General features: G+C 39.3%; 1 protein-coding gene across 1 annotated transcript in view; it reads left to right on the top strand.

Moving 5' to 3' along the window:
• HEATR1 (HEAT repeat containing 1) overlaps nucleotides 1–12506 on the top strand; it is a 38292-nt gene that overhangs the window by 4378 nt on the left and 21408 nt on the right. Inside the window, exons 5-18 of the mRNA XM_010137477.1 lie at nucleotides 592–732; nucleotides 1318–1529; nucleotides 2787–2920; nucleotides 3723–3831; nucleotides 4190–4300; nucleotides 4756–4873; nucleotides 6050–6157; nucleotides 6548–6643; nucleotides 8109–8197; nucleotides 8488–8699; nucleotides 8978–9099; nucleotides 9587–9784; nucleotides 11386–11569; nucleotides 11828–11976. Of these exons, the coding sequence (XP_010135779.1) occupies nucleotides 592–732; nucleotides 1318–1529; nucleotides 2787–2920; nucleotides 3723–3831; nucleotides 4190–4300; nucleotides 4756–4873; nucleotides 6050–6157; nucleotides 6548–6643; nucleotides 8109–8197; nucleotides 8488–8699; nucleotides 8978–9099; nucleotides 9587–9784; nucleotides 11386–11569; nucleotides 11828–11976 (1983 nt within the window). The remainder of the gene's footprint in view (nucleotides 1–591; nucleotides 733–1317; nucleotides 1530–2786; nucleotides 2921–3722; nucleotides 3832–4189; nucleotides 4301–4755; nucleotides 4874–6049; nucleotides 6158–6547; nucleotides 6644–8108; nucleotides 8198–8487; nucleotides 8700–8977; nucleotides 9100–9586; nucleotides 9785–11385; nucleotides 11570–11827; nucleotides 11977–12506) is intronic.

The following is a 12506-nucleotide window of genomic DNA, read 5'->3' as shown; positions in this document are numbered from 1 at the left end:
GTGCTTTGAATTTGGTTATCTCTTTTTGGGGTTCTCATGGGTGTTATAAACGTCTTCAAATACTAATGAGAACATAAAATTGAGAATTTTACAAGGTGAGCAGATTTGGTTTTTTCAGTTAATGTCAAATAGAGAACTGGTTTTATAGTCTCAGAAGGGTAAGATGTATGACAGTTCCAGTTATTTAGAGGACTAGAATGCATGTACTGCCAAACTAAATGAAGCACACACAATAACGGGGTTTGATCACAGATGTAATGGGGGATGGTAAACATATACCAGTCAGCGTCTTGGCTGTCTGGTTCTCAGTCTTGAGCATTACACCAAAATCACAATTGATTTAGGTTACCTTGTTATGATTAACTGCAGTAGCTGAGGAATACCACCCATTTCCTTCTACCTTGTCTGCAAGGGAGAGCAGTAACTTCTGGCGAGGGTTACTGCTAGGGGGAGGTGATGACCTAAGATGTGCTAGCAGGAGCTGGTAGAGCTGACATGCTGAAGTTCTGAGATTTTGCTGGTTTGGTGGGAAGCTATATGTGCATTTCCACTTTTCCTGATGTCTGAACAACTGCTTTTTATGTGGTCCAGGTCTTTTCAGAGTGTCCTGGCAGCTCAGCTCAACTGAGAGTTCTTCTTGTGTTTTATGCCTCCACCATTGTATCAGCTCTTGGAGCCGCAGAGAAGATAACAGACACTATAGTCTCTATGCTGCTCCCTTACATCCAAAAGGTACGTGACGCTTTGTTTTCCTTCTCGTGTGATGAGGTGTACTGCGTTCCACGGATGTCTGCCTGCAGGTAGCATTTAAAAGGGACATTCAGTGTAAAATGTATCATACCGCTCCTAACCTGCTTTGAAATAACAGGCAGGTGAAGGACCGTGAATAATAGTGTTTTTCCACCCCTCAGATGAGTACCTTAAGCATTCTATTTCCTGCTTTTCATAAAGAATGGAGCTGTGAGAAATGGATATACCGTTTCAATGAATCTCTTTTCCTCAGAGTTATTGTGGTAAACAATGAGAAAATATAGCCAGGCTGCGCAGCCCGCTTTAACATCCTCCTTCCTCCAGGACTGTTGCTTTGTTAACAAACAGAGCAGCAGTTAATGAATGTGTCTTCTGTATGTGAGCACCCTGTGTGACAGCTTTTTCTTCTTGAAAGTTGAGTTTATAGATCCCCTAAAAGTTAACACATGGAGAAGAAGGTACTGTGATTCCATGGATGTCAGAATTGAAATAATTTTTATATTAATGTACTCTTTAATATGTGTGTGGGCGTGTGTGTTAAAAATCCACCTTTATCTCTTTTTCTAGGGCTTGAAATCCTCTATACAGGATTACAGAGCTGCAACATACATGATAATCTGCCAGATAACAGTAAAAGTGACAGTGGAGACCTCCTTGGTGCATTCCTTGATGTTACAGATAAGCAAGACATTATCTAAAGTGCCCTCATTAGTCAGGGACGGGGTGGCATGCCTGAACCTTCTTCTACAAACTCAGAAAGGAGACAAACTTGGGAAAAAGTAAGTCTGTGTGAATTGAGTTTTCCCACTTTGTAGAAGTTCAGACTGCACTTCGATAATTTGAATTTTGTTATCCTCCTTAAAGGGATGCTTTCAGAAATTTTTGTAGTTGGCATTCCAAAGGGCTTGGAATTCTCATTGGCTTACTTTGAAAATTTATATGTTCACTACAGCTAAGGAGTCTCAGTGGTGCGAGTCTGTCACCTTTTGGTCCCTGTCCTGCCGCTTCCCTCAGTGAAGGATTGCTGTCAATGTGTAAAACTGCACCCTGCCAGTAAGATGTTTTACTGAAAGCGGGAATCCTGGAAGAGAAGCCAGCATAATAGGGGTAGTGCAGTTTCAAGGTTACTTGAATAGTTTGCAAAAAAGAAGTTCTGTCCCTTCAGTGGAAGACTTCTGAGTTTATGTAGTTTGACACCTGAAGTGTAAGTGCATCTATACCACCATGTCTTCAGTCCCGTAAGCCCGGTGTTCTTCTCGAAGTACGTGTAGTATTGCATTCCCATCGATCTGTCTGCTTTGCCCTGATACAGTTACCTAGTGCTGTTAACATGCAGTTGAACATCGTGATAGAAGTCCTGAATGCTACAGGGAGTTTGCTTGCTGGCAGAGAGGATAGTGTGGGTATTCCAACAGAACAGATCTTTGCTGGCGTAAGTACAGTGCTTACCTTCCAGATACTTGAACATGGACATAGAAGAGGTAAACGGGTTAAAAGCTAAGGCGTAGGGAACCCAGGAGAGGCACGCTTGATGCATTATGCAGCATCCAGCCAAATGGGTAAAAAAGAAGATAAGATGAGGGAAACTTTATTAGCAGGAAGGGAAGTTGCTTCTACTTTCTTTGAGGATCTCCTGTCGTTGAGCCATTATTACTCCTCCCTTCCTTTTGCTGCTGCTCCATGATAGATATGCTCCATGCAATATGAGGATATCTCTTCATGCAATCCATGCAAGTACCTTTTCTTGTACTACCAACTTTGCAAAAACATAGGTATGTTCAGTGTGTCATTGCAGCAGTGGTGCTCAGCATGACTGGCAGTACCCTGTTTTCTTCTCGGATATTAAATGCACCAGTAAAACCCTGGCAATAAGTAATTGGAAGCCTTTGAATTTTTTCAGCATTTGTTTATGGTGAGGTGTTACCTCGTGCCGAAAACAGCATCCGTGGGAAGTCTGCATGGTTTGAAAGTGTTAGTATCCCAGATGAGCGTACACGCTTGTGATGTTTTCATTTCCCCTGTGTTTCGTTGTGCAGGCCATTTAATTACCTGTGCAAAACCCCAGAGCTGGTAACAGTTTTGCAAGGCCTTTCAGCCAGCTATGATGTCTCTCCACTTCTGCGTTACCTGTTGCCTCACCTTGTTTGCACTGTCATGAAAAGTGATACGGGTAAGTTAGCATACATTTTTACAATCTTGTTGAGTCTTACAGATCGCTGTGGTCAGGGTTGTAGCTGCGTAATTTTAGTTACTTCTGCCATTAAAACTGTGCCAATACACGTGAAGACCTGATGGAGCTTTTGTGCCTGTGTTGCTTTTTGTTTTTCCAGGCCCTGTAGAGGAGCCTATTTTAGGCATTGTTATATCTATATCACTTTGATTTAGATGTTGATATGCAGTATTGCGGCAGTAACTTCATTTTGATGTATGAAATTTCTGTCTTTAGAAATGTATTAATGCAAAATCATTTTTAGGTAGCTTACCTACGTATGTACACCATATGTAGTTTAAGTAGTGGAGATCTACGTTTACCTGATTAAATGTGGCTGGGAACAGTCTAGGACTGGCATGCAGTCGTAGCCTTTGTCTGCACTACTAAGTCTGTTTGTGCTGTGGACTTGTAAGTGCTGAATCATAATTGGGAAAGCTCTCTTCTTAAAATGGTCCCGATTCACAGCAGGGAATGTTGTAGGGACCTGCTGGCACAGGTTGTGGTAGCAGGTCTGGAACGTTCCAAAGCATGCTTGAATTTACTGGTGGCAATACAGCTTTTGCATTTTAATAGCATTGGTATAAAGTGTTGCTAGCAGCTCACGAAGAGTTAGTGCTAGTAATCAATGAACACTGTGACCTTCAAGGTGTGTGCTTGGTTCACCAGATGGTGAAGCCTGTACAAGCTATTAGCTTTAATCAGTATGAGGGGATTATTCTCAAACTGTTGTTCATCGTTTATGATTCCTTGTTGTCCTTAGAGGAACAAGAAGAATCTGAGGAGACAGAGAATCAGATTTACATCAGACATCTTGAAGCTATTCTTCAGAGTATACCACTGGAAAAGGATTTAGATCACCTGTTGGCCTCGTGAGTTAACTTTGATTATTTTTCTTCTGTGGTGCTACAGTAATTTCTGGTTTAATAACTGCTGATTCCTGATAATGGCTTTAGCATTATACGAGCACGTTTCTCTGAGTTTGTAAGTTAACTCCAAACCTGGATTTTGAGACTGAAACATTCAGTAATCCAGAAGAGCCATACCTTTAGCATTTGTGGGAGTACTTGTGGGACAGGGAAACTTCAGGCCAGGAGCATATCTGTACTTGCAGTAAGTAATGCATATTAACCTGTTCAGCAGTGTGCTTTATAACATTAATGAAATCTGTACTATCCAAAAAATGATATCTTTTTCTTTTTTTTTTTTTTTTTTTTTTTTTAATTTTAGCAAGTTGCTTGAAGAGTTTATCTCCTGTGGTACAGAAATTGAATCTAATCCCACCAAAATGGATGCAGTTAATCAAAAGATGCTTCCTCTTATCAGACTTCTTGAGAGAAAGTAAGTTGCGTTTTCCTATGACAAGCCCACAACCTGTGGAGTCATGATGTCAGCTATGATCTTGACTTATTGGGTGTAGTAAGCACAATATACGTGCCCAAATAAATAACTGACTCCTAATCTTTGTCTAAATTTTATTTTACTGATCTGTCCTTAGATATTTTGTTACCACTGTAATACATGGACACAGACCTACACAGCTGTTTGCTGTGTAGCATGACTTTTTCTGCTCATCATTTATTGTAGTGGTCTACATATCGTTCATCTGTGTTAGTCATAACAAAGATTGTTGATCGCCTTTGCAAAGCCACTTAAAATAGCTGGTTCAGATGAGTGAGTGTGCATTCGGCTTGCTTGTATTTGCCTGTATTTCTCTGGTAAATACATGTTCTTCTGTAATGCTCTGTGGAAACGCTTGTGTAATGCTCTGTGTTGGATTTTTTTTCTCCTGGCAGATATCCTAAAGCCTTAGACACTGTGTTGGAGAAGCATCTGGAAGATTGCACAGACGAGGCTGACCAGAATCTTTTTCACCAATTTATTTCTCTTTCATTAAGCTGTGGCAAATACAAGGTAAGTTCATGATCCCAGCTCTTACCTAGTTGTACTGTTAGAAGGCTGATATTTTTGGCAAAGTTTTGCTCTCTTTTCCTCTTTCTAAACAAAATCTCTACCATTCCCGCAAAAAAAAAATCCAAACCCAACTTACTTAAATGTGATGGAGGTGGGCTCAATAAAAGCTGACAGCTTTTGATTTTACCAGTTTTCAAGTTCGTATATATCATAAACAGTCATGAGTGGGAGCTGCTTTCCATGGTTAAAATTTATACATTTCCCCCTGCCCCGATTGCTATCCGTAGGTTTCTTCCTTAGGAACATGGCTACTACTGTACCATAGTCGTCAATAGTGACAACATGGTGGTGCCCAGCAAGGCTTCATCTTAAAGATTTTGTCAGTGCCAGAGGTGTCTGTTTTCTGAAAGCTGACAAACAACTTTATCTCTGTTGAAAGAAGATGGCTCAGTCCTTTTTGTTGCATTGATTTTTATGAATGTTTACAGTCAGTAACATGGAAGAATAGAGCGACTACAGCGTTCTTCCTGTGCCATTTATGAAGAGCAATTGAAATTCAGCCTAACAGAATAACCATGAGTGCAACAGATCTGTCCAAAGAATTTATTATTAAGAGATGTTTAGTATTACGGTTATTGTTTGCAATGATGAAAGACTGAAAGCACTTAGGAACAGATGATAAACTACATAAAGAAGTCCTTCATGTATTTTTGTACTGTTTTAATGAAGGCACAGATTCTGTGACTGAATAACAAATGGATTAACAGAAAAATAAGGCATGCAGAACAAAGGCATGTGACTCTCTTCTAGCCTTTAAGGTTCATGAGATAAGTGCACGCAGCTGGACTGGCAGTTTCTATCTGTGCGCTGTCACACTGACATTGTCACTAGAGCTTTCTCAGAATCCTTCGATAAGTGTAGTGCTTTTCTAGGACAAAAAAGGTTCTATGGCTTACTGTACTTTTCAAGCTGTATTCCAAAAACTGCCAAAGTGAAGAAGATCGAATTCAAAACAGCTACACAACATCATTATGCTGTAATTGGCACTTTTGGGGTCTGATTTATACAGGTTCTCTTCTGGTACAAAAAATTGCTGAAAGAATTTCTCCGGTTGTCCTTACATATATTTAAAGCATTTTTAACGTGCAGTGAATCACTCTGAAATCTGTATTTCAGTTTCTGGAAGACTCTGATACCTCCCTTCTGCTTAGTTTGAATCATCCTCAACCAGCTGTACGGGTCCTGGCTCTTCAGCATTTGAAAGATGTTATTGAAACATCAAAGGTTTGTGTTCTGAATCTCTCACTTACAGAACTGACTTAACAAATAATGTCTTCAAAAAGCTGTTTGCCAGACATACCTGTTGAAGATGAGTGGTACATTAAATCATCGGTATGTGTTATCCTCACTGGTTTTCGTGGTGTTTTCAGTAGGATTCTTTCACCATTTTGCTGTGTTCTGGAGTCGATGTAGTTCTTGTTTATTAAGCTGCTTGTAGTCTAAGATAAAAACTAAGTCTAAGATCAAATACTTCAGTTTTCTTTCTTTTGTTGTTGAAAGTTAGTCTGCCTGTGAGGTTTAGTTTAGATAGTGTTACCATATGTCTTGTGCTAGGATTCAGATGTTTCATTAAAAGCCTGTAAATTGTGCTCCCAACAAATTTAATTTTTTCAGGAAGGCTTTGATGAGTCTTTCATAGAACAAGCAATTTTTGGTCGGCTCAAGGATGACAACAGAGATGTTGTAATGTCTGCTCTCAGTTCTTTGGAGGTAAGCGTGTGCCTTTTAATAACCCAAGTGAGATTTTAGCTCATCTTGAATACGCATATCTGGAATGGTGTCACGGGTTAGGACTGAAGGCAGAAGGACAGACAGAGTACTCGAACACCAGCTGTTGAAGAAGAGGCTTAACCCTTGTGATCTCTCAGCTTTACACTGAATATGACGCATAGAGGATGGAACACCTTGTTGGTCAGTTTAGGGTCACCTGTCCTGTCTGCTCCTCCCCTCAGATGTGACCTTTTATTTTACGGCACTCCAACATGGTACATGAGATTTAGTGGTGACCTTGGTTTCTATAGGAGCGAGTATAGGCAAGAACCTTTCTGCGTACGAATCCCTGGTAGTAATCAAGCAGTCTAAACATCAAGCGCTATTGCTTCTAGAAGCAGACACTGAATGCAAAAACATCCTGTTGTTTTCAGGCAGTGCAGGGACTTAGAAGAGACTCGACTGAAAAGTAAAATCACTGAATAGAATTAGTTCTGTTCTAGGTCAAAGCAGGATAAATGTATTCTTTGAAATGGCCCTTCCTCTGCTCATGTCCTTAGTGTATGGCTTTTGCTCTTTAGCAGGATAAAGCAGCACAAATTTAGGAAGCTTGTGGTGTTTACTGCCTCACGATTCCCCACTCCCCAGATTTCTGCTTCCTGATACTTCCCAGAGTGTTTGTAGTTAACCTGAATTTATTGCTGGGGTTTTTTTATTTAGCTACTAAAGCCTGTTTTAATCTGTGATTATTATTTGAAGTGTGCTTTCTGTTTACCCTGTACATTTTTCTATAAAAAGGCAAGCTGTTTTATCTGTCTTTTGGATGAAAAAAGTGCAGTCACAAGTCATTACGCTAGTGAGAAGTGCTCAGTTGAGTTTTTCCGTGTGAGAGTCATTCGGTCAGTTGATAGTGGAAAAGTCCTAAACTCCAGCTCAGGTTTACTGGATAGGACTCTGGTATGCATTGTACTGATTGTTTCCAGCTAGAGTAACAGTCTTCATTGCTTCTGCTTGTAGTAGTGGAGAATATTATTAGCAGTAGTATAACTGGTTTTGTGTGTTCATTCATTTTCAGTCACTAAAAAATAGGAGTAAAAGCGCGAGAGTGCTTCTTTAAACTTTAATATTTTTTGTTAACGTGCCTTCTATTTTTGTCATACAGGTGCTATGTAAAGTAAAAGCAATTCTTATTTAATTGTAAAGAGTTTTCCTTATGGCTTATCAATTTTACCAAATCATTCCATAAACTCTCAGTACTTTAGCATAAGGGTGCCCAGTATGCCCTCTTGATATAAGTTCTGTTTACCCTGACAATATTTTTATTACATGATCATCAATAGGAGTATGGTTGATGATGTTTGATCCCTGTTTCTAGTTGGTATAGTAGCTGGATTTTCCATTATGATGTGGTAAATTATTTTGTCTTTTATTATATTTTCATTTCTTTTTCTTTATTACTTTTCAGATTTTCAGGAAACAAGTCAATCCAGAAGTAGTAGTATCAAGTCTTCTGAACATCTTCCAGAGAGCTGATCTCTCAAAGGATGGGAAGTGGTATGTTTGTGCTTTTTTTCAGTCTACATTCTTTATGTATAAATTAAACTTCTAAATGTAACTCTAAAGAACACTTGAAAGTCTTCAAATACTTTTTGTATTGCTGTATCTACGCTGAGTTACAAGAGAAATATTCAGTTATTTGCATACCATTTCCCATTAATTCCATTTTTGTTCTCCCTGCTACTTGAATTCAGAGAGTTGCCATGTAAAATGGAGGGAAAAAAATCAAAGGAATGTTGCTGATACGATTGAGCAATGGGTTTCCAGCATGACTCGTTCTCTTTCAGGTACAAGGTTCTGGAGCGAGCAATAAAAATTTTAGACAAAGAGGAGATTTTGAAAGAGAGAAAAGAATTGCTAGATGAAGCAGTAATGCAGCTGTTACCTTATATGGTAATCACTAATGCAAATTCAAAATCTTCCAATTGGAAAATGGCTGTTTGTCTGTCCGAATCTGATCTCTGCTCCCTACATCCTTTACTGAAAGGCTGGCCGGAAGGTAAGGCATTCACTGTAAGTAATTTGGTAAAAGAAATATTGTGACAATATAGGACATCATTCTCGTTGAACCTGACCACTTCCTGAAGCAGACTGGCTGTCAATGACAGGCTGTCACGCTGCGAGCCTGAGTGGAGATCTTTAACAAGCTCTTTGAACAGGTGAAGAAATTGTCTAGTGTGTTACCCTCTGTTTATAGATATTATTGAGCCTCCAGTGTTTTAATATGTGATTTGCATACCTAGATTGTCTGATTATTGGTTTTTTCCTTTGGAATAGCTCTTGAAGAGGCTGTTAGATCTAGCAAGTCTGCAGAGTTGATTGGAACGACCTACAAGAAAATGATTCTACTGTTTTCTGAAAACATGACTTCAGGGGCCCCTTCCTTACTCTTGCAAATGGTATGCATACCATGTTACCCTAACCTCAAGAGATCTGACTTTCCAGGTGGTCGCTGTAGTAGAAGAAATGTGACATAGACCTTTTTATGTGATGGTTTTGGCATTAGTATGCTATCGTCAAGCTGCTAGACAAATATATGTATGTATTGAATAACAAACCTCAATACCATCTAGATAAAACAGATTCTGCCTTAAAATAAGGAATAGAAGAAGTTAAACTATTACCTGTTTGGACAAATGAGTAGTGTTACTAAATTCCAGGAATTTTTAGTTTCCTGAAAAAAAAAGTATACCTGTGGGAGTTCATAGGAACGAATGTTTGTGCATTCCCAGGTTCCAAAGCGTACCATCACAGCAGGCAGTAGCTTGATAGAAGGTACAAGGATTTAACTGGACATGCAAATGAAAAATGGTGTAAAGTCACAGTGAAGTCCCAATGTCTTACAGACTTTTTGTTGTTGTTTTTTTCTCTACTCCTTTTTCTAAGGTTGATGATCTTATACTCGTTGCTGAAACGGAATCTGACAGTGTGAGACAGAAAGTAACTACTCATGTAATTGGTTCAGTGCTTGTTCAGTGCTGCTGCAATGCACAGATGAAGGAGAATTCTTTCTCAGTGGCTGTCAGAGTCTTCCATTTCTTGGAGAGAAAAATTAAAAATATCAGAGCTTGTGATCCTGCAGAGGTAAGATGTAAACAGTTTGGAGAGGGCATTTTCTTTGTAATGGAGAAATCTTTTTTTATTGGAAAACAATTTCAGAAACTGAGAAGGACTGAAAATCTTCTTTTCAGAGCGAAGATGCACACTTAGGAGTAGTAGAAGCTGCCATTAAGAATTGCTCTTGCATTTAACACTCTAGTGACCCTGCATTAAAAAATAAAGAGCTCTGGAGCTTTAGGCTAGCATCCCATCAACTAATTCCATGTTTCAGTGCTGTGGGCTTGGCACAAAGCTTGGGGCATTTCTGCCAGCTGCCCTTTGGCATCTTGTGCTGCCATTGTTTGGCTTAGGAATATCTTGGGGTTTAGTCACTGAGTAATGGTTTTGCTGGCTCGGTCAATAGGGGAAGAAGGAAATGCAGCTGAGACTGAAAAAGATCTTATACGAAGAGTGATTTCAGAGAAGGGCCATGAAAATTGTCAGAGGCGGAACACCTCTCCTGTGAAGAAAGCCTGAGTCTGTTGGAGTTGTTCAGGCTGAAGAAGACTCCAGGGAGACCTTATTGTGGCCTTTCAATACTTTCAGGGGTGTGTAAGAAAGGTGGAGAGAGAATTTTCACCAGAGACTGTAGTGATAGGACAAGAGCCAATGGTTTTAAACTAAAAGAAGGTAGATTTAGCTTGAATATAAGGAAGAAATTCTTTACTATGAGTGTGGTGAGACATCGGAACAGGTTGCTCAGAGATGTTGTGGATGCCCCTTCCCTGGAAGTGTTCAGGGTCAGATTCTGTAGGTCTTCGAGCAACCTGATCTGGTGAAAGATGTCCCCTCCTATGGCAGCAAGGTTGGACTAGGTGACCTTTGATAAATCCCTCCCAGCCCAAACCATTTTGTGATTCTGTGAATTACAGCCTCAAGCAAGTCTTTGCAATGATGTTCCTGAATTTGTTGGGTTTTGGTTTATTGTGCAGCTCCACAAGCAGTTGTATGGACTGGCAGAAGGAAGAGCCATCAGCGGGGCAGAAACAGTGTTCAGAAAGAGTATTTCTGCATTTTTCTGCTACATTTTCTTTATACACATTTCCCACCAGGGTTTTCTTGATTTATTTTGTTGTTGAAACAGTTTGTTCTTTTTTTCATATGCAAGAAACGCATGTGAGCAGGGCTCTGTTTCTGTGTGTGCACCCCCTTGCACACACTCACATAGCAATACACGGTAATTAGTCATTCAGATCTCAGATTATTCCATTGCAGAGTTTTAGACATACAATATATATCTGAAAGATATGGATTATGTTGCTGGAACAGAGCTAGGTGAAAGGATTAAACTGAATGTCCACACAATGCTGTAACTTCCAATTCTTTAAAGAGATGTTTTAGAGAGATTGTTGTTTTACTCTCCTGTTACCTCACTCATTTACACTGTTAATAATGGTAGTAAGAGCTGGCATAGGTTTTAAAACTGCAAATGCGAGTGTAAATGTAAAATAAGAAATGTAATTCACTTCATAAGGATACCTCTCTTGAGGTTGGAAATTAAATATTGCTGAATTTTAGAGCTAAACTTCTGTCTTCTGCTGTATGAAATGGTGACAGTATACATTAAAATGAATTGTCCTTCACAGGAAACTCCCCTAAATTGGTCTGTTGAAACAATAGAGGAATCCTTGGTGCCTAAGGACTTGCTAACTGCTTATCTAGAAAAGCTCAATAATGATCAGACTGCTCATGCAGAGGAGTCAGCTATGTTTCTGTCCTTACTGAAAAACTTCATTAATGGCCTAAAACCTCCTCTGTCCTTTTCAAAAGGTAGGTGTTAAGGTTTTGACTCTTTGATATCAATGAAGAAGGAAGGTTCGTTGTTTTTTGTCTTCAGACGTTGCTGGAAACAAGCCTTTCCTAACCTTCATCCTTTGTCATTGAGATCTGTAAAGATTATGGGAACATGGGAACATGAGATCAGCCAAATGTATTGTCTTCTTCTAGCTAGAGATGTCTATTTTCTTTGGTTTCTGAAAGTGTTCATATGCATCCACTGTGTCTTATTTATACCTGTATTTTTTTTAGAGGAAACTTGGTGGAATCCTGAATCTCTGAATCAAGATAGCCAAGACTACCTGCACCTCCTTTTGGGGCTATTTGACCTACTTGTCTGTGGAGCTAGTGAGGGAAGCAATGCTGTTCAGTACAGAGTATTGATGAATCTCTTACTCAAGGTATTATTTGTGCATTTGTTGCTGTGAATTATTAGTCATGAACTATTATGATGTTACATAATTTTAAGGAAAACTGAGAAAAATGGAGAACTGATCATGCAGCACTGCTTGTCCTTGCTAGTACTGCGAGCAGATGAATGTCTAAGCTTCAGCTGGTTAGCTAGCCCTAATTAACCGTAATAATGGAAAATTTAAGTAAAAAACCAATAAATCGACCAGCTGAAGCAAAGATGAAAACGTAACACTGATTTGTGGGACAAGGTCAAGGTCTTCAAGTCTGAGCTAAAAGCTTTGATCCTATCATGGGAGCAAAGCAAACAGCTGCTCTGTAAAATTTTTTAGGTTTTAAATACAAAAATTGAAAGGAAAACTTTTAGAAGACATTACATGTTTTCTTATCATCTCATGTTTTCTCACCTGCATCAAGTGATACAGTTTTGTGAAGAGAATAAGGGATTTTGACAGTCTGTATTTGAGATGATAGAGAATAATAACTGTCTTCTGTGGCAAAGAGAAGCCAGTAATTGACA

Source organism: Buceros rhinoceros, unplaced genomic scaffold (assembly GCF_000710305.1).
Source record: "Buceros rhinoceros silvestris isolate BGI_N320 unplaced genomic scaffold, ASM71030v1 scaffold4286, whole genome shotgun sequence".
Lineage (NCBI taxonomy): Eukaryota > Metazoa > Chordata > Aves > Bucerotiformes > Bucerotidae > Buceros > Buceros rhinoceros.
The sequence above is the reverse complement of the archived record's forward strand: the minus strand, read 5'-3'. Positions and strand labels throughout refer to the sequence as shown.